Source organism: Monodelphis domestica, chromosome 1 (genome assembly GCF_027887165.1).
Source record: "Monodelphis domestica isolate mMonDom1 chromosome 1, mMonDom1.pri, whole genome shotgun sequence".
Taxonomy (NCBI): Eukaryota; Metazoa; Chordata; class Mammalia; order Didelphimorphia; family Didelphidae; genus Monodelphis; species Monodelphis domestica.
Window position 1 is genome coordinate 648,727,863 of NC_077227.1, and position 26,642 is coordinate 648,754,504.

A 26,642-nucleotide genomic window follows, 5' to 3' on the forward strand; every position below is an offset into this window, starting at 1 on the left:
AATACATTTGCTAATGCATGCCCCCAAAGCTTGAGACTATAAAAATGATGCCACTAATTGTTTAAAATAAATTATTGGACTTAACTTAATAATTCTGTCTGATTCCAGGACAAGATATACACAAAAGAGCCATTGCACAGGGCCAAAGAAAACCCAATCCAGGATGGATTGATGCACTTCTAAGCCAATGCAAAGATTTTGAACCTAGTGTTGAAGACTCGAGGTTACTGTGTTTAACATTGTTAGACATAGGCTTTCCTTGTGTCTACACTCACTCTGAAAATACTCACAGATGAGTATCCCCAAACTTGGCACCTACTTGGCTTTTATAATCTGGTCCCTTTTCTGTCTTTCATAGTGTGGTAACTTTCTGTAGTTCTGGCTACTGACTGGGTAAATGCATCATTGCTTCGATCATTTTAATTGGGCCCTGATTCAAGGACCTGTTATAGATTTATTTTTCTTTTACTTGGAGTTTTTACACATGAGACTTTGATTGTCTATATTTTCATCCAGTATTTTCTTTTTTATTTGGATTTTTCTGATATCTTTTTAATTTCTCTTACCAATTGATTCATTTACCTCATACCTCAGCCTTGCATCCCTAAGTGATCCTGTTTTTTGTTTTTTTTTCAATCACCCACAACACGGGGAAATGTAAAAAATATTATTTAAATGGCAAAGTTTAAATTACTTTTGAGAAGAATTTTAGGTAAAGAAAGATGTTACCTCTCTGATTCCAGAAACTGAACTTTTGGAGAAGACACCATGAAGAAGCCTCCAGACCACAAGCTGCACAAGAATGAACTTTGGGTGTAGTTGATTGAACATTTATTTTGTATGTATACTTTCATGCCAAAGGGGACTGCCCCCAACTGGCTTTTTGTCAATGCGTCCAGCAATTATTGGTTTTATTTCTTTTCTCTTATCTTCAAATTATTGTAATCTTTAAGTTGATTATGTTTTTATGATCCTTTGGGGAAGTCCTTCCCAAATGATCACACAAGGAAATGTAAAAATGGAAACTTGAACTCAGGACTCCCATTTCCCAGGGGTCCTTGTTCACTTCCCAAAATGCCTTGCAACCTCAACTGGGCTGAGAGCGAGATGGGGTTTTTAACCTGGCTGTAAAGGCTACTGGGTCTCTTTCCTACTTCTGCTTCTGAGCAGACGCATCTCTTTCATTATGTAGGTGAGGTTGTCTAGGCCTCTCTGGGCCTAGACATGTGCTTTTCTTATTCTGCATTTTCCTTAATCCTTAACCTTTAAAAAACCTCATAAATATATAATACTCCTTGCAGAGAGAAACTAATTTCTACCTGCCTCAGTTTCCCCCCTAAATTTTAACTCTTACAATATCTTACTGCCTCATATTGAGATTTATGATTAAAGGGTTATTGACCAAGGGTTACAGTTTTCATACCTTTAAAGAAACCTTAAACACTTTTCATGTTTGAATGGGGACTACTTTGTTAGAGGAGAACTATTAATGTGACTTTTGTTAAATTGAATTAAATACCTTTTTACAATATATAAACAATAAGCAGAGTGGGATCTTGTATGCCCTACATCTTTCTCTGTAGGCAGATACATATGATTATATTTTGACCAGAAAACACTTGTTATTGTTGAAGGCTCATATTTGAATCATTTGCCTGTATAAAAACAGACTACTAACTTTTTAGAGCAAAGATGGCCATTAGTATAAAACCAAATGATATTATTTTGTACTCACCATTGTCAGGACTGTAAGGATAATTTTAGGGTTGTGACTTAAATCTAAATTAATTTTGGTCAAAATCTGAAATAAAATACCCAAGTCAGCTGGAAATTTATGGTGATTTTAATTGATATAGAGGAAAGGAATTAAGGAGAAGAGAGAGAAGGAGGGTATATGATCTCTCTTGCCTGGCCTGTGCCAGGGGAAGTTCAAAGTCCTCTGCCACTAGGACTTTGAAGATTAGAGGCTTTCTCTGAGAGGATAGTGTTTGGAAGATAAAGGAGAAAGGAATCAGCTTAAACTCCAAGAGAGCTCAGCTAGGCTACTCAGCTTCTTCCAGTATAGTATCAAGGAAAACTCACTGCTAAACAGGACAATAGCTGCTGCCATGCCAAGATGCCAAGACACTCAGCAAGCTGCCACCAGCCACATCTCCACCACCAAAGAGGCTGGAGAGAGGAAGTGATGTGAAATATATAGACGGTTTTACATCACTTTTCTGCGTCTCACCTGTACCAATGGTAGCTTAAGCTTGACTTAGGACAGCCCAGGGGTCTGTCAGTTGTTTCTGATTTGTCATTTGCTAGCACATGTCTATCATAGGCCATCTTCCTAGATACTTAATCCTTAAGTATGGGTGTTGACATTCCTGATTTTGTTAGACTAAGTAGGATGGAGTAATTTAAAGTTCACAATACCTATCCTTCACCAATTCTTTTCTTAAAGAAAATAATCATTATGTAAAGGTGTGAGGCTTCTGTGCAGCCTGGTTTGTGAGATTTCTTATCTTTTTCTTGATAAATGCATTCTGATATATTTCTTACCATCTTTACTTACTCTCACCTTAACTTGAAATCATTGAGCATCAACATGTGTGTTGATTTAATTTTGAAAGTCATTAAATTCTTTGTAGAAGTGCTCTCCCTTTCATCTTCTGTGACCAGTATTGTTAAACTAATTATTTTTATGATGGTCTTTTTTGCAAATATTTTACTGCATTGCAATATGAGATGACCCTGTATTCAATGAAATGGTATTTTATATTGGCTTTAGGTTTTCAATAATGTCAGTTTTGTCAACTTTTTTCATGCCTTTTTCCAAGTGTGACTGACCCATCCATGTGCTTAAGTAACATAACTCTTTAAAACTACTAGAGTAGTAACAACAAATCAATTATTCCATGAGACAGCATGAAACATCAGAACAAAATAAGATTTAAAAAATAGAAGATATAAAGTATTTTGTACGAAAAACAACTGACCTGCAAGACAAGTCAAAGAAGGTAACTTACAAGTCATAGGACTCCCCAAAGCCATAATTTAAAAAATAAACAGACTTGGAACTTATTTGTAGAAATCATAAATGAAAATGGCCCAGTTCCATTAGAACCAGAGGGCCAAATGAAGGTAGAATTTACTTCCTTAAAGGAAACCAAAAGGAAAATTATTAGGAAGGTTAATGCCAAAATATTGAGCACCTGAATCAAAGAAAAAATGCTACAAAGGATCGGGGGCAGGGAGTAGTGGGGAGGAATCGATTCAGTTTCCAAGGAATTATAATCAGGATCACAATATCTGACAATTTTTATAAGAGGAGATCTTAGAATATGTTATTCTAAAAGATATATGGCTTAAAACCAAGAATAGTTCACCCTACAAAGCATTTGTGATGGAAAGATTAGTGTTGAGTAGGAACATTTATATATAAACACAAGTCCAGAGAAATCAAGAAAGGCAAATTTATTTGAGCAGTTGGAAGGTAACTGATGTATTACAAACATTGTAATAGAGGAAGAAGAAACAAGTCTCTTCAGAATCTTAATGTCTGAGAAAAACAAAAATCCTTTTGAAGGTGGATAGATTGTTTCTGTTCTGAGAATATTTGGAGAAGAAAAAAGGAACATACTAGCATGTAAAGGAGAAGGAAGAAGGGGGAATTTATTAATAATTTGGGTTCATTAGGATATACAAACATGGAGGAAGCAGTGGACAAAGGTGTCAGATGAACCTTAGTCTTAATTAAAATTTTCTTTTTGTGAATTGGGGAGATCCATTAGGAGAGATGAGGGTTTAGCTGCAGAAATATCTTTTCTTTTTCTTTTCATCTTTTTTTTAATACTTCTCTATTTGGTTCTAAGGCATAAGAGAAGTAAGGGCTAGGCAATTGGGGTTAAGGGACTTCCTTGGGTCAGACAACTAGGAAGTCTGAGGACAGATTCTTGGCTCTTTATCTACTGAGCCATCTAGCTTCCTTGGGTCTTTTTTAAAAGTGTCATTGTAATGTTTTTTAAAAATACATAGAAGAGTGGAGGCAGCTCTATGGCTCAGTGGATTGAGAGCCATGCTTAGAGACCAGAGGTCCAAGGTTCAAATACATTTCCTAGCTAGCTGTATGACCCTGGACAAATCATTTAACCCCATTGCCTAGTCCATACCTCTTTTCTGCCTTAGAACCAATACACAGTAGTGATTCTAAGATTGAAGATATGGTTTTAAAAAATTACATAGAAGTGAATAGAAGGAAGTTCAGAAATAAGCATAAACCAAGCAGGATGGTTTTCTGTTTTTGTTTTTAAAATATGTATTTTTAAAATTTTAAAATCATATTAATATTAATATAAACATCATATTTTAGTGAAAATAATTTCTAAAACAAAAAATTATGAGGGCTTTTTTGCACATACCTTTTTTTAAAAAACCCTTACCTCTGTCTTAGAATCACTTTGTTTTGTATTCTAAGGCAGAAGAGTGGTAAGGGCTAGGCAATGGGGGTTAAGTGACTTGCCCAGGGTCACACAGCTAGGAAATGTCTAAGGCCAGATTTAAACCCAGGACCTCCTGTCTCTAGGCCTGGCTCTCAATCCATTGAACTACCTAGCTGCCCCAACAAGTATCTTTCATGTTAGTCAGTAATCATTTATTTTTTTGCTCTTATTTTATTTTTAATATCATACAGAATACACTTCCATATTGGTTGTTGTTGTAAGAGCACACTCATATAAAACCCAAACCCCAAAATAAAACTTTAAATACACTAATGTGAAAGAATGCTTTGATCTGCATCCATCAGAGACTCCAACAATTCTGTCTTTGGAAGTGGATAGCATTCCCTGTCTTAAGTCTTTCAGGATTGTCCTAGATCATTGCATTGCTGAGAGTAGGCAAGTTTTCACCATTGATCATAGTACACATTGCTGTTTATTCAATACAATGTTATCCTGTTCTGCTTGTTTCTCTCTACAACAGTTCATTCAGATATTTCCAGCTTTTTTCTAATATCCTGTTTATCAATTTCTTATTGATGAACATCCCCATAATTTCTAGTTCTTTGCCACCACAGAAAGAGCTGCTATAAATATTTTTATTCATGTTGGTCCTCTCCCCTTTTTTTGTTATTAAAAGGATATGCATTGTTTTATAGCCCTTTGAGCATAACTCCAAATTGCACTCCATAATGGTTTGGTGGCTTTGGTGGTCCAATTTTGCCATACTCCTTCTAATATTTGTCACTTTACTGTCATATTGGCAATGATAGGTATGAGGTGGTACTTCAGCATTTTCTTTTTTTAAACCCTTACCTTCTGTTTTAGAATCAATGTGTATTGATTTTAAGGCAGAAGAATGGTAAGGGCTAGGCAATGGGGGTTAAGTGACTTGCCTAGGGTCACAAGTGTCTGAGGCCCGTTTTGGACCTAGGACCTCCTATCTCTGGGCCTTGCTCTCATTCCACTGAGCCACCCAGCTGCCCCCTTCAGCTTTGTATTTCTCTAATCAGGAGTGAGTTAGAACATTTTTTCATATTATTGATAGCTTTGATTTCTTTATCTGAAAATTGTTCATATCCTTTGACCCTTTGTCAACTGGAGAATGGCTTGTATTCTTATAAATTTGACTTGTTTCTTTATGGATTTGAGAATTTTGTTATAAAGATTTTTCCCCCAGTTGTTTTCCTTCTACTCTTGGTTACATTAATTTTTTGTTTGTTTGTTTAAAAATGTTTCTATTTAATATAATAAAAATTATTCATTTTATATCTTATAATGTTTTCTATATCTAAATCATATACCTGTTTTGACCTTATCTTGCTATAGGGTGTAAGATATTAGTCTATACCTAGTTTCTGCCATACTGTTTTCCAAAGTAGTACAGTTTTGAAAGTAATATGTAAAATATATTCCATATTTAAAAAAATAAGGCAAGACCTGTGAAATGGAGACTCATGGTAGAATCTAGTTTATTTTTATTGTTTGTTTAGAAATCTTTTCTTTTTTGGTTGTTGAATTTAGAGTTTAAGAAAATAAATGTCATATGATTCAATTCCTCCAATGGTATAACTTTCTTCTTGGTCATTAGAAAAGGATCTTACATTTAGAGTTATAGCAGACATCTTAAAAAGTATAAATGGTCTGGAAATGGTATAATTCTTAGTATCCTCTCCTTTATTTTCTGGTACTCTTGTCACTACTCACTGTAGAATTGGAAGGTTATGCAGTACTGAGGACTATTTTTCTTTTTCTTAGTTTTAACTAGGCTTGACCTTGTAAAGCAAAGTTGGTCTTTTGTTTCAGAGGACCATACTTTTGAAGCATTTTTAGTATGCTACTTCCAGAACTTTTGCTATCCAGGCCAGTCATCAAGGACTAAGTATTTACTTCCACACTATGAGAGACAGTGGCAAAGGATTTTATGGAGGATTTATATAAAGTTCCATAATGTATTTGCACCTCACACTTTCTAAAGAAGACTTAGATTCTTACCCACTCTTTTTTCAGGTTAATGACTTTGTTCCCTTAGTTTAAGAAATCACCAACTAACCCTTTTTGAGCAGTGATAATGATTTCTGAAGCAGAGGGCCTTCAGGCTAAGGATATCTTCCAAATGTTGCTTCTTCTTGGATGGTAATGAATCCATAACTGACCAGTGCTACTCCTCAATTTGATGCTTGCTAGAATATGTTAGTGAGTTTATTTAGACTTGAATTGGAGCTCCCTAAACATAATCAGTAAAATTGATTGTCTTCTGTATGCCAGATATTGTGCTAGCTTCTGGAGATGCAAAGATAGAAATGAAATAGTCCCTGTTCTTAAGGAACTTATATTCTAGTAAGGGAGAGAATGTGTACAAATATAAGTATATACTATATATGTATGTGTATATATATATATGATAAATACAAGATAATTTTTTTTTCAGTGAGGAATGGAGTATTAAAGAGATTCATAAGTAGGTCTAGATTGGACTAAGAGGCTGGTTGGGCTAGCAGACTGTTTTGGTTCCCATCTAGTTCTTAATCTGAAATTCTATGCTAGGGTTAATTCTTGATTTTGGCATTCCTAGAAATTTTCATTTAGGAGATTAGCCAAATATTCTGTGAAATTCAAGGGAAAGTTTCCTCCCCCACCCCTTCTAATCAACTCTAGAAGTAAATTAACAAAGAAAACAATTTTAACAGTTGTAATGTGGCAATTTTATTGCTTCATCTTTAATGCCATCCTTTTCTCTTGAGTCCCTTGCTCCCTTATCATATTGATTCTGCTTCACCAAGCCTTGTCCTTAGATTACTGTTACCATCTACTACTTTCACTCCTACACATGCACCACTCAGTGAAGGTGGAGAAAAAAACAGTGAACCATTGTGGCAGAGTCTATTATTAATTTGTTTACATGACTATGTGAGACTAAAAATGAATGAATACTCCAAGTATTTAAAATTTATAGAATTTAATAACAACAAAGTGAGAGAGAAAAGGGTTCCTTCATCCAAGTGAGCAGAGCACAGAGCCAGAGACCCACACCTGTCATGCTGAAGTCAAAGCAAAAGCCCCCAAAGCCCCACAGTGTGGGTTTCAGCAAAATTTATAAACAAACCCATGCCAGGGTGCAACACAGGACACAGACAAGGGGACCCCGGGAAGAGTAAAGAATGCTGGGAAATGAAGTCTCCTGGCCACAATATTTTTAAAAACCCACAACTTCAATGGAGCACTCAATGCTGCTAGGGAATCTTTCTGTATATACTTCACTGAATAACTATAGCTGCTCTTCCAAACCTTTTAATTCCTCTTCAAAATCTAGTGGCTCCCCTCCCTCCACCTTCACAATCAATAATCTTGTCTCTTATTTTTACAGGAAAAGATTGAAGCCATTGTGTATATCTTCTCCCATTTCATTTCACTCAGACACCTTTTGCCACTATTTCCTCCTTCATCTCTATCTCACTTGAATAAGTAGCCTTCCTCTTTCTAATGCAAACGTCCAGAGCAGCACAAGTTATCCCATTCATTCCCATCTCCTCCAACAAACTGCCCCCATCATCCCACTCTCACTGCTCTTCAATCCTCCCTGTCTATTGGCTGCTTCCCTAAAATTGCCTAAAAATATGCCTTTGTCTCCTTTGTTCTAATAAGAACTTGACGTGATCCTTCTATCTCTGCTATCGTCCCATATCTCTCAACCTTCTGACTATAGGTCCTCTTCACAGCGCTCAACATTCTTTCTTGCACTTCCATCTTTCAAAATTGCTCTCTCCAAAGTTATCAGTGATCTCTAATTGCCGAATCCAGTGACATTCTCCCAATCCTCCTCTTTCTTTTTTCCCCCCTCTTTCTTGACCTTTATTCAGCTTTTGCATATGCTTATACTCAATTTTTAAAAAATTGTTTTGCCAATCCTGTGGAATTGCTCATTGGCTCCGGGAGGAGGGAGAGAAGAGTGGAGAGAAAGAACTTGAATTATGTAACCATGGAAAAATATTATAAATGAATTAAATTTAAAAAAATTCTCATTTAAAAATAGTTTTACCATTATGGCTAGTATTTTATAGAACTGTATCAAAAGATGTTAACTTTTTCTTGCTTTATCCCTAATGAAAATGTCATTTGATGGATATATATTATTAATGCTGGTTTATGGTGATCTAATATGATGTCATTTACTATTTATTTCTTGTATCTATTTTTTACTTTTATTGTATCTGAGATAATTGTTATTCCTGATTTTTTGAGTTCACTTGAAGTATACTAGATTTTGCTTCAGTATCCTATTTGAAATTATTGTGAATCTTTCTGCCTTATATGCCTTTTGTAAGTGAAATACTCTTCAGTATTCTGCAATTCTTTCCAGTTTTATGGATGAATTAATTCCATTTACATTGACATAGTAATGATTGTTAATTGTTTATTTTTCTTGATTCTATTCTCTCATACTTTCAAAGTACTACAACTATAGACTTCAGACTCTCTTTGGACAGATCTCTTTAACCTTCACTGAGTTCATACCTCCCTCCTCAAAGATTTCCAGGCTTGCTCCTGACTCTTAAGATAAAAGGATTTCCTGAGGTATGATCTGGGCCAAATTTTTCTGGCTAGAATCCTTTCTTTAGTGTCCATAGGCTTATGGAGTAGTTCTGAAAGAGATTGGTTGCTTTGCTTCCTCTCATTCACCATCTTGTTGTGATTCCCTTTGTCAGGTATCTTGTAGTGATTCTTTTGTCAGAATTAACAATCTCTTTTGATTTGAGTTTTCTGTATATATTGTTCCAGTGCCCTTAATTTTATTATTTTTCTGTTTATAGAGCAGAGATAGTTAATAAGAAGGAATGCTGTAATGTATTAAAATATTTTTGTTTTGAGAGGTTTTTGCCTCATAAAATCATTTGATTTTTTAAAATTATTTTTCAGAACCAAATATTTGATTACTAATATTGGAAAAAGTAAAAGTCATAGCTTCAGTTTTAAAAATATACACTTACATGTTACTACTGAATAGCTTGAACATGTTTTCAGTTAAGAACAAAATCAGAACAATTATACATTTAGTCTTAAAATTTTAATGGTATTAACCTTATGAACACAGAGCACAGTTTTTAAGTGACAATGATGAACAGATGGTAGAAGAGGATGCATAATTGACTTTCAGGCTATTTAGACTTAAATACAGAACCACTAAAGGTATCAAGTTTCTGTTTCTGATAGATTCTAGTAATTGAATAAATAGAGATGTGATCCTTAGTTGCACAAAAATCCAAGTAATGTTTTTAAAAAGCCAATTTTTATTTTTCAACCTGGTCTCTTAATGTTCTTTTTTTAGGCTAATTTTTTGAAGTCAGTACAGTAGTAGATAATTCAATTATTTTTTGTCTCAGTTGACATTAATGTAACATGCCATAAGTAGGTTGCTACTAAAAGCCAAATTGCTTGAAGCTGTATTTTACTGCCATGTTGTCTATTGACATAGGCAGACTTGCTAATTGATTCATTTTCTACTTTATAAAATGAGATTTTTAGAGTATTTCAATTCATTTTTTTGAAAAGATATGATATTTAAATAGCCTTTGATATTATATTTTATGTACATATTCAGTAATTCATCTTGTATTTTAAGAGAAGAGTCTTTACTGAAAATGAAATTGCTTTAATCTAAACATTTAAGTGCCTGCTGAATGCAAGGTAGTACCTATTCTAGGTAGTTGGGATATAAAAGTTAAAAAAATTGATAATGAGTTTGTAATCGTCTATGTAGAAGTTATAGTTGAACCTATGGAAGTAAATTAAACCAGTCAATAAATGAACATTTATGAGATGCCTGCATTAAGTTGCTGAACTAGATGCTTGGTTGTTAGTTATTCAGATCACTTAAAGGGGAAAGAAGATTCAAAGAACTGATCAAATGGCTTAGAGGCCAGGGCAAAGCAATGTTACAGAAACCACAAAAGGAGAGAATATCCTAGAAGAGAACTTGGTGATCAGGATTATCAGACTTTTTGTTGCTGTAAAGTTTAGGAATTGATAACTGAGAAGAGACCATTTAACTTAATTAAAAAATCACTGATGACCTTTGAGAGAACAGTTTAGTGGATTATTAAGATTAAATTAGCATGGGAAAGGTGTGTGGCTCAGTGGATTGAGAGCCAGGTCTAGATATGGGAGGTCCTAGGATCAAATCTGGCCTAGACACTTCCTAGCTGTGTGAACCTGGGCAAGTCACTTAACCCCCATTGCCTAGCTCTTACCACTCTTCTACCTTGGAACCAATACCCAGTCTTGATTGTTAAGACAGAAGGTAAGGGTTTAAATAAAAAGTGAAAAAAGGTTAAATTAACATAAAAAGAAATTGATGAAAAATTAAAGATATGGAAACAGCAAATGCAGGCTACTCTTAAGAAGTTATTAGTGGAAATGGGAAGAGAGATCGTAAATAAAGGCTAGAGCAAGTAGAAGAGGAATGGTCAATTAATAAACAATTATTAAATGCCTGCTATGTCTCAGGTGCTGGGCTATGTGCTGGGGATACAAAAGGCAAAAGACACTTATTGGATGAATTCATCCCATTCACATTCAGAGTTATAATTATAAGTTGTGTGTTGCTCTTCCATTCAGTTTCTCCTCCTTGTCTTTTCTTCCTCTCTTTTTGTACTATACCTCCACAGAGGTCTTATTTCTTTGGACCATTCCTAATCAACACCCCTCTAAAAATTCTTCCTTATCCCCCTCACCTTGCCCTCTTATTTCTTAATATGAACTGCTGTCTTAAGAATCCCTCCCTTATTTTATCCTGTCTTCTTTTCTCTTAATCTGCACACCCTTTTTTTAAAAAAATATATTTTATTTGATCATTTCCAAGCATTATTCGTTAAAGACATAGATCATTTTCTTTTCCTCCCCCCCACCCCCCATAGCCGACACATAAGTCCACTGGGCATTAGATGTTTTCTTGATTTGAACCCATTGCTTTGTTGATAGTATTTGCATTAGAGTGTTCATTTAGAGTCTCTCCTCTGTCATGTCCCCTCAACCTCTGTATTCAGGCAGTTGCTTTTCCTCGGTGTTTCCACTCCCATAGTTTATCCTTTGCTTATGAATGGTGTTTTTTTTCTCCTGGATCCCTGCAAATTGTTCAGGCACATTACACCACCATTTATGGAGAAGTCCATTACGTTCAATTATACCACAGTGTATTAGTCTCTGTGTACAATGTTCTCCTGGTTCTGCTCCTCTCGATCTGCATCACTTCCTGGAGGTTGTTCCAGTCTCCATGGAACTCCTCCACTTTATTATTCCTTTTAGCACAATAGTATTCCATAACCAACATATACCACAATTTGCTCAGCCATTCCCCAATTGATGGGCATCCCCTCGTTTCTACACACCCTTTTAAAGAGTCCCTCTCTCCTCTTATTCTCTTTCCTTCCTAGTAATTTGTAACTTGAGAAAACTTCTATCCTTTTAGTTAATATATGTGGTTCTCTCTTTAACCCAGATCTGATGAGAATAAGGTTTTAACATTACTTGCCCTCCACTTCCTACTCACCTTTACTGTAACAGTTATTCTATTCATACTTCTTCCTACCCTATTTTATTAATCATTTTTTAAGGCTTATCCCATTATATGCAACTTGACTTCATGACTTCTATCATAAATGTTCTTTGAAACTATCCAAGTAGATTTGTGATTTCATTTGTGTACTATCTTCTTTTTCTTTGTATATGGAAATGCTTCTTTTGTTTGATTTTGTAAAATTTGGAATTAAAAAAGTTATAATGGTACAAAAAATTAAAAATATTAATAAAATGTAGCAGTGATAAAAAAAAACCTATTCAAGTAGCATATCGCTTTTAAGGGCTACAAATAATGTTTTCCCATTAAAAGAGTAAACAGCTTGACCTTTTTGAATCCCTTATAATTGGTCTTCATGTTTACCTTGTGATGCTTATAGCTCAAAATTTTCTTTTTTTAAAAATTAATATATTTAGTCAATTAGAACATTATTCCTTGGTTACAAGAATCACATTATTTCCCTCCCTCCCCTCCCCCTCCCCTTCCTGCAGCTGACACACAATTTTATTGGATATTACACGTGTCCTTGATCAGAACCTATTTCCATGTTGTTGGTGTTTGCATTAGGATGTTCATTTAGAGTTGTAGCTCAAATCTTCTACTCATTTATTGGCTTTTCTTCAAGAATAGCTAGAAGTCTATTAGTTCATTAAATGACTTTTTTTCTCCTTGTATAATTTTACTCAGCTTTGTTGGGTATGCTATTCTTGGTTATAAAACTCAGTTCCTTTGATATTTCAAATATTATATTTCCTTGATTTTTATTCTTTTAATATTTGAGGCTCCTAAGTCTTGTGTTATCCTGACTGCCATCTGTGTCAAATGAAGTAAATAAGTCAAAGATTAGATCCCAAAAAAGATCAACAGATTTTGCAGTTGAGGTCTTCAACTTTGAATTGAACAGTTTCTATTGAGTAATGAGGTGGAAAGCAAAGTTGCAAAGTGTTGAGGGATGAGGAAAGGAAGTGGAGTTTTTAACAAGTATATTATTTACAGTGGTTTCTAAGAAGTTTTCCTTAAAAGGGAAATGAGATATAGCACAATAACTTGAAGAGATAGTAGTTTAGTGAAGATTTTTTAAGAATGGGGAGACTTAGGTATGTTTGCAGGTCATAGGGAAGAAACTAGTAAGATATCGGAAAACTGAACTTGAAATGGAGCTTGCATTCTGCTTGAGAAGATGGGAGAAAATGGGATCAAGGTGGCATACATAAAGAGGGGTTGGTTTTAGGCAGGAAGAAAAAAACTACCTCATTGTTATAGGCTGGGATAAAGGAGAGGGAGGATAATATCTAGGGGATTTGAGATAAAGAGAAAGGTTGAACGAGCTCTTGTTGAAAGGCTTTCAGCTAAGATGAGGAAAGTGGAAGTCTGGAAGATTTGAGCTAAAAGAAGGTTTGGGAAAGCTTTTTGTGAGGAATGAGAGAATAAATTGGAAGGTTAAAAGGATTTCCTTACTTTGTAGTGTTGACCTCTGATGACATGTATTTATAATGTACCTCATACTGAAAGATAGAGTAATTGGAAGTTTTGATGAGATTGAATAGTGGAATTAGGAAATGAAATGACAGAAAGGTATTGTCAGAAGAATGTCAGTTTTTTATTAGAGAAATAGAACATCTCTGCCTACTGAAAAAGTACAGTGTAATGATTCCTCTGTTTAGCTAAGAAGGAGTGAAGGAGAAGGTGATATGACCTAAAGAGACTGAGAGATTGTCAGGTTGGGTATTTTTTGAAGATCCATTGACATGGAAGGAAAAGTTGATTAAAGGAGGAAAGAAGACTAAGCCTGGTGTTCATCTCCTTGAGAAAGAGGGAAAATCACCTTGTATATGAGCCAATATTATCTTGATTTGGGTGGATAAATGCCGATTTTGTAAACTTCAGAAATGTAGAGTATGCTTGAGCAGTGGTGGTAAAGGGATTGACAAAGGTAAAGGTGGCTGACATTTGAGAAGGTAATGAGTTCTATTTTAGACATAACTGAGTTTAAGTTGACTATGGGATAGGATATCGAGTTTATAGTGTATAATAATAGTTGGTGATGTAGGACAGGAGCTGAGGAGACAGACTTGTCTGGAATCATCAGCACAGAGATGACAAATTCATGGGAGGTGATGAGGTCACTGAGAATTTGGAGTTAAGGTGTCATGATATAGAGAGGAAAAAGGAGTAGACAAGTTAAGAGGATTACCAAGAACTGAATCATGAAAATCCATAAAAGAAAGGGTATTTCTAGGAGGAGAGGGTGATAAGCAGTGTGAAATGCTGTTTATTAAGAAGAATAATTGAGAAAAGCCCATTAGATTTAATATTTAAGCAATCATTGATGACTGGCATGGGAACAATTTTATCTGAGTAAAATTTGGGCAAGTCAGATTGTAAATGTTTACAAAAGGGAGTGAAAAAAGTAAAATCAAGGCAGCTTTTTTTTTAGAAGTTTGTCTAAACAAGGAAGAAGTACAGGCACTTTATAGGCACTTAATAAATATTTGTTCATTGATTGGTGTAGGTCGATGGCTTAAAGGGACAGTAACAAAAGCCAGAATCTTGTTCGTGTTAGCAGGCAAGTGAACTTGACCTAGAACAAAAAGCATAGAAAGCAAATGATATATTTTTTTTTTATTTTCCATGTCTCCTATGCAGAGGTAGCTAAGATGATAGAAATGAAATCTAGCCCAGCTTCTTGGTTTGAGCTACATTTCTGCTGGCTTCTGAGTTACCTCTTTTTTTAGTAAACTACCCAGGGCTTCCGTACCTGGTAACTCAGCTGCCTTGCACAAGTCCCCTTTGTAGTTATATGAATTTGTAACCTAGAACTTGGTGCTAGGTCTTAAAGCTACCAGTTCAGCTGGATGAAATGTTTCTATAACAGACCACTGAGGGGGGGAGAAGGGATAATGTAGAGGAAAAAATCTTGCTACTCTCTGGTAAAGAAAGGCTCTAGGGTCTCTTTTGAAACTGCCTAGAGACCATGACAACCTCTAATTCCTCCAGGTTTGAATGTTCCTTTGAAGCATAATTAATTTGTTTCTAATTGATTTTTCTCTTCTTGATTCACTCAAAGAGGTATTCATTATTGATAAAGGGGTTAGGGCACAGAATCTATTTAAAGATTTAACAAGAGATTCCCAACAAAGTTCATTGGCAAGAGAGAGAAATTCCCTTTAAAATAACTTTAGACATTATAAAATAAGAATATACTTGCCAAGACAAACCCAGGAATTATAAGAACACAATTTTAAAACACTTCACACAAATAAAATCAGATCTAAACAACTGGAAAAAGTATTAAAAAGTATTCATTGCTCATGCCTGGCTAATATAATGAAAATTATAATTTTATCCAAATTAATAATTAATAAATTTTTTATTCAGTGCCATATCAAGCTACCAAATAATTATTAAACTAGAAAAAATAATAAAATTCATCTGAAAGAGCAAAATGTCAAAGAATATTAAGGGAATTAATGAAAAAAAAAGTAAAGGAAGGTGGCCTGATCTCAAACTGTATTATAATGCAATAACAATTAAAACAGTCTGATATTAGCTATGGAATAGAATGATAGATCAATGGAATAGATTAGAGACACATTATACAAGGTAAATGACCTTAGCAACCTAGTGTTTAATAAATCCAAAAGACCTCAGCTTTTGGGCTAAGAACTCACTATTAAGAAAAATTGCTGGAAATTGGAAAACAATATTGTATAAACTAAGTATATCTCACATTCTATACCAAGATAAGATCAAAATAGGCATATGATTTAGATAAATAGTGATACAACAAATAAATTAGGGATACATAGAATAGTTTATCTGGCAGATTTAAGGAGAAGGGAAGAATTTATGACCAAGATATAAAATGAATAATTTTTATTATGTTAAATTGAAAATATTTAACAGAATTAATGTAACCAAGATTAGAAGGGAAAAAACTGGAAAAAATTTTTATTGCAAATTTCTCTATACAATAATATAAGCCATTTCCTAATTGACAAAGGATATGAACAAGCAATTTTCAGATGAAGAAATCAAAACTATCAATAATCATATGAAATAATGTTCTAACTCACTCTTGATTAGAGAAATACAAATTAAAATGATACTTGGGTATCACCTCACACTATAAGATTGGCTAATATGACTGTAAAGGAAAATGGTAAATGTTAGAGGGGATATGGCAAAATTTGAACACTAATGCATTGTTGGTAGAATTGTGAACTGATCCAACCATTCTGGAGGGCAATTTGTAAATATGCCCAAATGTCATTAAAGCTGTGCATATCCTTTGATCCTGTAGTACCATTCCTGGGTCTATATCCCAAAGAGATAATAAAAATGGGGAAAGGATTTACTTGTACAAAAATATTTATAGCAGCTCTTTTTGTAGTGGCAAAGAATTGGAAAATGAGAAGATACTCATCAATTGGGGAAAGGCTGAACAAATTGTGGTACATGTTGATGATGGAATACTATTTTGCTATGAGAAGTGATAAGCAGGATAATTTCAGGAAAAGCTGGAAAGAATGAACTTATGCAAAGCAAAATAAGCAGAACCAGGAGAACATTGTATATAGTAATAGCAATATAATATTCAACTGTGAAAACTTGGCTACTCTGAATAATTCAATGATCTGGGACAAAATCTTGAAAGACTTATGAGAGGAAATGATATTTGCTGCCAGAGAAAGAACTGTTGGAGTTGGATGGATGTAGATCAAAGCATACTATGTTTCACATCAGTTAATTTACAGTTTTATTTTGGGGTTTTGGTTTTGTGCGAGTGTGGTTTTACAACAGTGACCAATATGGTAGTGTGTTTTGCATGATGATCATACATGTATGGCTCAGATCAAATTGCTTACTGTTTCTGAGATGGGAGGGAAATCTGAGGAGATGGTTTGGATCTTATAATTTTGGAAAGTATGTTGAAAATTATTGTTACATGTAATTGGGAAAGTATCTTTGAATTATAAAAAAATTAAACTGATTAAAATTTGATCATGTGAACTACTTCAATTGCAGTAAGGATGACCCTGTTCCCAATCCTTTCCTTAAGGGAAGCTATTGGCACATTTGCCATAACATTGGTCCTGGAATCAGGATGATCTGAGTTCAAATATGGGCCCAGATACTTACTAGCAATGTTATCCTGGGCAAGTCACTCAGTCTCAGGCTGCCTCAGTTTACTCATCTGGAAAGTGGGAGTAATAATAGCACCTATATTTCAGGGTTGTTGTTGGGGTTAAATAAGATATTATTTGTAAAAGTGCTTTGTATGGTCCCTGACACAGTAGGTACTATATAAATGCTTATTCCCTTCTCTTTTGAAAATTATTAGAATTGCATTTGAGGTGTATATAAGATTTTGTTTTGGGAACACTGGGTACAATAAAAGGAAAAAAATTTAATTTATTTCAAAGATAAATTTTTTCTGGATTTTTTTTTTGCTGTTACCTTTCTAAATCTATACGACTGATGATATTAACAATAGCTCATATTTAAAATACATCAAAATGGTATTAATTATATAACCCTTCTCTTTATAAAAATATGCAAACATTATAAATAGGCACTGTTTTTTGGCTAAAGTATTTGTTTATTTCTTACAGTAATCCTAAATCAGAGAGTCAGCGAGTAAATAAAAAAGTCAACAATGATGCCTCACTTAGAATTCAAAATTTATCCATTTTGGTGAGACAAATCAAATCTTATTACCAGGTAAGGAACTCTTTTTAGCTATTATCTTTTAAAAAAAATACTTAGTAGATTAATTTAAATATGTTTAACTTATTTTATAAGCTTAAATTTGAATGTCATCCATTTTGTATTGATAATAATATACTATCAATTTAATATTGACATAATAATGATATAATAAAAGATATTGTTGTTTAGGAATTCTTTTATTTCTTATTTGTATCCTCAGTGCTCAGTATTGTGCCTAGAAAATAGGAGGCACTTATTATATGTTTATTGAATTATTAAACAGAATTCTATGAAAATCTACTTTATTGACATAAGTATAAGGAGAGAATATTGTAAATGTATAATTATATAATAAAAAATTATAATTATAATAATAAATCTAACCATAAAGTAAATAAGAAAGAAGTTAAGAAAATGAATAGAATTTTAGAAAAGTTAGATATGATAGACCTTTCGAAAAAATTGAATGGGAATAGAAATGAATATATCTTTTCTCAGATGTCTAGCATTTCACAGAATTGACATTATTAGGGCATAAAAACCTCACAGTTAAATGCAGAAATATTAAATACATCTTTTTAAGACCATAATGCAATAACAATTACATTCAATAAAAGGCCATGGAAATATAGATTAAAAATTGATTGGAAACTAATCTGATTTTAAAGAAGTAGTGGGTCAGAGAACATATCAGAGAAACAATATTTTCATTAAAGAGAATGACAACAATGAAACAACATATTAGAATTCATGGGATGCAGCCAAAGCAGTGCTTGGGGGAAATGTATATCTCTAAATGCTTATATCAGTAACATAAAGAGCAGATCATTGAATTGGGCATAAAATTAAATAACTACAGAAGGAACAAATTTTAAATCCCTGATTGAACAACAAATTAGAAATCTTCAAAATTTAGGGAGAAATTAATAAAACTGAAAGAAAACCGTTCTACTAGGTGGTTGCATTATGAAAAGAAAAATAAATAAAATAGACAAACCATGGTTAATTTGATTTTTTTTAAGAAGTGAAAACCAAATTACCCATATTAAAAATGAAAAACATGAATTTACCACCAATGAGGGTGAAATTAAAGCAATTATTAGGAGCTAAATTACCCAATTAGGTACTCAGATGATAGAGTACAGGGCCTGAATCAAGAAGATTTGACCTCAGACGCTCTCTTAGCTGTGTGACTGTGAGCCAGTCACTTAAGTAAGTTTACTTCAGTATCCTCATTTATATATGAGCTTGAGAAGGAGATGGCAAACCACTTCACTATCTTTGCTAAGAAAACACCTAGTGGGGTTATAAAGAATCAAGCATGACTAAAACACCTGAACAACAACTTGCCCAATTATATAACAATAAATCTGACAGTCTTGAGTAATATGGGTGAACATTTACAAAAATACAAATTGCCCAGGTTAATAGAAAATTTAGAATACTTAAATAATCCTTACAAAAAGAGATTGAAGAAGTCATCAATAAGCTCCCCCAAAATCTCTAGAACCATATGGAATCACAGATAAATTCTACCAAACATTTAAAGAAGAATTAATCTTTTGGGGCAGCTAGGTAGCTCAGTGGATTGAGAGCCAGGCCTAGTGAAATCTGGTCTTAAACACTTGCTAGCTTGTGTGACTGTGGGCAAGTCACTGAACCCCCATTGCCTAGCCCTTATCACTCTTCTGCCATGGAACCAATTCTTAGTATTTCATCTGAGAGGGGATGGTAAGTGTTATAGAGAGGGGGGAAAGAACAATTGTCTAGCCCTCAACTAATCTTCTGATTTGGAACCAATACTGTGATAGAGGAATGATCCAGAGACTTTCTCCATTATACCCAAACCAACCCTCTAATACAATACTTCATGTCAATTCTAAGACAGAAGCTGAGTGTATATATATATGCATATTTCTAAAAGAAATCACTAAACAAATGTTCAGTCTCACATCATTTGGAGATTGAAAAATCACCATGTTTTAAATTTTGATTTTTGTGACAACTTGAAACATATATTTATATTTATCAAAATGAAAACATTAAAAAATATTTTTAACACCTGAAAAATACAACCAAATGGCATTGTCAGAAGAAAGGGACATATTCAAAGGTAAAATCCACAGGCCTTGGCCACAGATTGGATATGGCAGCTAAGGGTTAGTGAAGAGGTTTTGAGCCTGAGGGAAAGGTAGGAGGAGAGAAGGTTTAAGGAGAAAGATGAGTTCCATTTTCAATATAGTGAGTTTATGATGTCTACTGGACTTTAATTTGGAATCCGAAAGACTGTTGAAGATACAAGCTTGCAAGTAAGCAGAGAATTTGGGGCCAGAGAGGTAGATTTGAAAATCATTAGCTTAGGAATGGTTATTAAATTTATGGGAGCTAATGTGCAAGGCACATCAAGGTAGTTAGTTGACTTGGTGAGTAGAGTGCTGGTGTGGAGTCAAGAAGAATGTATTCAAGGACTCTCACTAGTCTTATGACCTTGGGCAAGTCACTAATCTTTACCTTAATCCTGACCAGTATCTTTGCCAAAAAAATCCCATAGGGGATCATGAAGAATTGGACTAAACAATAACAATGTGCAAGGCATTGTGTTAGATAGGGTATACAAAGACAAAACAAAAAGTTTATATAGTCTATTGGGGAATATACTCTAGGGATCATAGTGATAATAGATTTTGGAGCTAGAAGAGATCGGCTACAGAAAACCTTCTAATCCAACTAATTTAGTTTATAGATAATGAAACTGAAGTCCAGTGATGTGAAGCAATTTAAATAAATACACATTGGTAGCAAGTTGCAGAATATTGACAGGTGACATTTGAGTTATACTTTGAAAAAAGAATAGGGATTCTAGGAGGTAAGGATTAGTAAGGGGGTGATTATGTTTCAGACATGGGACCACTTGTGCAAAAATTCAGCAGTAAAAGATTAAATACTGTGTAGGCAACAGCTAATAAGTTACATGGGATGTAATGGAGAGTTTGAAGGGGAATAATAAAATAAGATGGGGAAAGTAGAAGAATGCTAGTTTATGGACTGCTGCTATAGTCAATAAGAAATCATTGAAGACTTCTGAGTTAAGGCAGTGAGGTGGTTAGATCTGTACTTTAGGAATGATGCTTATTTGGCCTTTCTATAAAATGTGGATTGAAAATGGGAAAGAAAGTGTCAGAAATGTTTCAAATAGCCCAAGTCAAAGGTGGGTTAAGACCTTAAATAGAACAGGACTAGTTGGGAAAAACAATTCTGATAAGTAGTTTAAGTATTTCCATTATAGTGTTATTTACATTTGTAAAGTTTGGATTTTTAACCAATAAATGAAACCATTTCTCTGGGAGTAACATTTGTTTATTAACATCTGCTAACAAAGAATGGCTCTCACATCTTTATTTCTCGTTTTCATTTTTTATTTAATTAATTTAGAACATTTTCTCTCTTAACCTCTTGTTATCTCTTGCTTATACTTTGTGATTGACATGATATCTTCCTTTAGAACCTCCCCTGCCAGTCTTCATTGTTGAATATTTTGAGAGAGGAGGTGGATTTAGAGATCTAAACTCATTTCGTCCCTCATTAGTTCCTCTCTGAAGAGGTGGGACTCGGGGTAGCTGGGTGGCTCAATGGATTGAGAGCCAGACCTAGAGGTCTCTAGGTCCAAATCTGACCTCAAACACTTCCCAGCTGTGTGACCCTGGGCAAGTCATTTAACCGCCATTACTTACCACTCTTCTGCCTTGGAGCCAATATTGGCTCCAAGGCAGAATGTAAGGGTTAAAAAAAAAAAAGAGGTGGGTCTCACTGGGGAGAAGCCCACACAAGCTTTCCCCAACCAAAGTCAAGTTCGAACTTTCTGACTTCCTTTACCTAAATGAAGAGTTCTTGTTTACAGATAAATAAGGAACAGGTCTCCACTCTTCCTCTAATAAGAAACTAGCCCAGTGAGATGTTGTGAGGCCAGGAGAAAATTACTTTAGCCTGGAAGTTGACTGACTTTTGAAATATGAGAATATTTCAATGAGAATATAAGAAAGGTTCAAATAGAAATTATTAGAATTCAACATTAATTTTCCTTGCATTATTAATTGACTTAAGTTCCTTTTTCCATAATTAATGCAAAGATAGAATTGTTGAGACCATGTCTAAACCTTGTCAAATTTCCAATTATAATTGTTCAAATTAGAAAATTTTATTATGCTGTTGAATTTTAACTATACTTTGATGGTTCTATGGATTTTCTACAAGTTTCTGTCAAGATTCCAAAAATCTTTTGTTTTGATCAGTTAGAAACGAAATGTCTAATTGTTTGGATTAAAAATTTGAAATGAATATCTTTCTTAGATTGGATCATAATGCAAAAAGATTTTCAGAAAAATAGAAATTTATGTTATACTTTAGGGAAAATCTATTTTATTTGAAAAATGATTGTAAGTTTTAAAAATATTTGTTTTTCTATTTTTCTTTTTATACATAAACTAGACTTAAAAAAACCCTTAATTACACATGTCCAACAAGTATTCTAGTCTTGTTACCAATTTTTTATTTAACTAGTATTTCTATATAAGGAATATTTAGCTGAAATTGCTTTCATATAATAATTCAAGACAAGTAACTTTTGTAATATTTATTTGTGATTAGTTAGTAAATAAATCTAAGCAATAAGATTGTTGAACAGTGTATTTTTGTTTTTATCTGTCATTTGGTGAAAGCAACTCAGTATTTTGTCTAGAGGTGGCATATTTAACTGATAAATTCTCTTTCCGGGTAAAAATGCTTTAGTCAATAGTAATAGCTTAGTGAAAACTACTGTTTGGTGTAGAAAGATTGACTAAATCCTAAGTCCTTATTAAAAGGGAAAATGTACTCCTTTAACCACATCTGCTTTACATAATTAAAATAATAATGGTCTTCATCAGTAGAGCCTATTGAGAATTTAAGTTCCTCATTCAGCTGGAAGAAGAAATAGTTTATAATTAAGAAATATAAATATTCATTAGGGAGTCTGCATTTATGAGGTCACTAATATTAAAAACAAAAGCACAGTCCTTTAGTTTAGCTCAGTTGATACAGAAAAAGAGTAGATTTTCATGTTTCGTTAGATTAACATCTCTTGTAATGAGCAAAATAAATTTAAAGTACGAGTAGAATTATGTTCCTCTGAAACCAAATCCTTATATTATTACATTACAAATATTGTATATGTTTTGGGCACTTTACCCAATGTAGCTTTTTCTTTCACATTATTCACTTAAAATATTTTCCCTTCATACTTCTAAAACAGTGATTTGATTCTCCTTGTTTGTGCCTATTTATAACTTGCATTTATGTGGTGCTTTAAGATTGTAAAGCTCATTACCTTTGTTAATCTCATTTGAACATCACAATGACTTTGTAAGGTAGGCTTTATTATTCTTTTCTTTTTACTGAATAAGAAATTGAGACAGAGAGATATTTGTCTAGGATCACATATTTATTTGTCTAGGATAGGATTTAAACTCAGGTCTATCTAACTCCCAAGTCCAGTATCTATTAACTCTGTCTCTAATATAATTCTATTTGTTTTAGATTAATCATATTTTTAACCTTATTAGAAGAAGAGAACATTGTTTAATATTATTTGGTGTTCTGATAACATCAAATCTGTGTTGGCATACTTCTCTTCAGTCTTCTATTTTCAACTTCTTTTCAGAGCTGTATTGGTAAAATTTTCTCTTTCTCAGGTCAGTGACTTGACTACATAAAAATTTCAGCCAAACTGCCTCTTTGGCTATTTCCAAAACTCACATTCCTGGTTCTGCTTCTGTGACTTTACAAGACTGAGTCTAGTATGTCTAAAATGCATTTTTGCATTTCCTCTGCTATCTACTTAGGTTTTTTTGAGGCTCCACTCATGTGCCATCTCCCATGAGAAGACTTTCTAGGTTCTCCTAGATTGTTTTCTTGATCCTCAAATTAGTTGATATTTAGTCACTTGTGTACATGTATTTTCTCAGTAAAATGAAGTTTCTTCAGGATAAAGACTTTTGGTTTTGTATTTCTGACTCCAGGACAGTGCTTTGTTGCTTAATCAGTATTTGCTGAGTTTTACTGAATTGTCTTCCATATGTTATTCTATACAACTTCCTTTTAGTCTTCTTTGTATATTCTCCATATTTTTTATTGTTTACTCCCTGGAGACGCATAGACAACAAACTAGGCCAGGCCATTTTTAGCCTTTGAACTATAAGGGCTGTTGATGGCTATAGAATCTGACAGTGCATTTTTTTTTAAAACCCTTACCTTCCGTCTTGGAGTCAATACAGTGTATTGGTTCCAAGGCAGAAGAGTGGTAAGGGCTAGGCAATGGAGGTCAAGTGACTTGCCCAGGGACACACAGCTGGGAAGTGTCTGAGGCCAGATTTGAACCTAGGACCTCCCGTCTCTAGGCCTGGCTCTCAATCCACTGAGCTACCCAGCTTCCCCCCCTGACAGTGCATTTTTATATGGAAGTTAGGCAAAGGATTGCAGTACTTTGTTTTCAACCTTTTCTTTGAATACTTTTAGCTCTTGTAATTCAGTATTAGTACTTGTGATATTAAAAACTCAATCAGTCCTTGAAAAGAAATAAAAAATAAGTTTTTCAATTTAATTCCCAAATTTAAGTGTCACCACTTTTTCTCATATTTTCGTCTCAATTTGTTATTATAATTTAATGATGTTTTGCTTTCCAAGAGTGAGGAGAAAAAAGGGTTTTTTAATAAAATGTTGGACTGGACTATTTAAGAATAGGGTCACCAGGAATTCAATTTATTCCAAAGAGTTTTATTTACAATTTATTCACAAAATGTCGAAAGAATGAAGTAAGAAAATCAGAGAAAGGATAGGGTATGATATCTAGCCTAAGAACTAAGTAATTTACTTCCAGCCCCTGGCTCAACCTGGGTAGGGAGAATCAGACCTTAGCCAGAGAGGCCTTGGCAAAGCCGAGGACCTGGGGATGTCTCTCCTGAGGCTAGTCTCTTCAGGAAAAGAGTCAGCTTTTTCACTTACCTCATGTCAGTCCAAAGGAATGATTCAAGGACAGTCTTACCAGGAACAAGATTTGAGGTCCAGTCAGCAGATTCTCCTTCAGCTTCCAACTCAAACTCAGAACTCCAGAAGTCAGAAGTTCTCTCTGAAGATCTCAGATGATTCTTCTACAAATTTGCCTCCACAGGAAGTTGTAACTCCCTTTTAAAGACACTTTCTTTTGCATCATTTCCTGTGCCTTCCCCTAATTTTATGCCTACCAATCACAGTCGAAGCTTTGCTTAGGACGACCCATGAGGCAATAAGTTTGATTCTAATTTGTCACCCATTATTGTACATGGGGTCACAGACCTACCTCCCCACTTAATGATTAAGTGGGATGTTTACCCTTTTGGTGATTAGATTTAAAAATGGGAAGATCTCCCCACTCAACTGTAAGTAGTATGTTTATACTTTTGGTGATTAAATCTAAAAATGGGCAGGGGAGTTAAACAGGGAAGAGTTAATTTAATTTTCACACAGGGAAGTAATAATGTAATATCAAAGTATAGTGCCTTTAGGGTACAATATTGTAAAAAACTTATAAGGACTGTATTGTAGGGTTTCATTAACTATTGTTTATGAATGCTTGACTCAGTGCTTTTCAGTAATTTTGTAAAGAAATATCTTCATGAATTTAATGCTCTGGAAAATGTAAAAATTAAATTAGTCTCTAGTAATAGAAATATATTTTAAGAGGTTTATTAAAGATTATTAGAAATCAAGGATACAAAATAATAAACCACATGCCTAGGGCTGATTAGCCCATTCACAGCTTACTTACTACATCTTGCAATAGCCGAATAGAGGAGGAGAGTGAGCATGGAAGAGGAAGAGATGCATGTGAGGCAGAGAGCCAGCTAAATACTCATTGTGATCTTGCCCAGGTAGAGACTCAGGTGAGATTATAGGGAATTCTGGGAAATATCAAGGACTTCTGGGGATTGAAGTCTAGGGTTCAAATCTCCATTTTACAAAAAATAAAGATCACTAAGATATTATGTAGCATCTCTTAAGACCCATAATTTTTTGGAAGTTGTATTTAAGATTTCTATCTTGAATAAGATTCTTTTTTCCCTTTTTAAAAAAATTTTATTGATTAAGAGGATTTTTCCATGGTTACATAATTTATGTTCTTTCCTTCCCCTTCTAACCGCCCCCCCCAAGCCATTGAGCAAGTCCACTGGGTTTTACGTATGTCATTGATCGAGACCTATTTCCATATTTTTGATATTTGCACTAGGGTGATCGTTCAGAGTCTACATCCCCAGCCGTATCCCTATTGACCCATGTGATCAAGCAGTTGTTTTTCTTCTGTGTTTCTACTCCCACAGTTCTTTCTCTGGAAGTGGATAGTGTTCTTTCTCATAAGTCCCTCAGAATTGTCCTGGGTCATTGCATTGCTGCTAGTAGAGAAGTCCGTTACATTCGATTTGCCACAGTGTATTTATCACTGTGTATAAGGATCTCCTGTTTCTTCTCCTTTTCACTCTGCATTAAATCCTGGAGGTCGTTCCAGTTCACATGGGATTCCTCCAGTTCATCATTCCTTTGAGCACAATAGTATTCCATCACCAACATATACCACAATTTATTCAGACATTCCCCAATTGAAGGGCATCCCCTAATTTTCCATTTTTTTTGCCACAAAGACCATGGCTATAAATATTTTTTTACAAGTCTTTTTCCTTATTATCTCTTTGGGGGTACAAACCCAACAGTACTATGACTGGATCAAAGGGCAGGCAGTCTTTTAGCACTCTTTGGGCATAGTTCTAAATTGCTATCCAGAATGGTTGGATCAATTCACAACTCCACCCGCA

At 34.2% G+C, this 26,642-nt stretch overlaps 1 protein-coding gene and 1 long non-coding RNA gene across 13 annotated transcripts in view; both read left to right on the plus strand.

Annotated features, from left to right (window-relative positions):
- The window catches only part of LOC130456570 (uncharacterized), a 34,150-nt gene extending 22,759 nt beyond the window's left edge, over positions 1 to 11,391 (plus strand). The window contains exon 2 of the long non-coding RNA XR_008915638.1: positions 109 to 11,391. This is a non-coding gene — a long non-coding RNA (uncharacterized LOC130456570). The remainder of the gene's footprint in view (positions 1 to 108) is intronic.
- CCDC88A (coiled-coil domain containing 88A) overlaps positions 1 to 26,642 on the plus strand; it is a 179,504-nt gene that overhangs the window by 24,180 nt on the left and 128,682 nt on the right. For all 12 annotated transcript variants that reach the window (XM_056814003.1, XM_056813995.1, XM_056813999.1 and 9 more), the window contains one exon: positions 17,670 to 17,778. In XM_056814003.1, the coding sequence (XP_056669981.1) occupies positions 17,670 to 17,778 (109 nt within the window). The remainder of the gene's footprint in view (positions 1 to 17,669; positions 17,779 to 26,642) is intronic.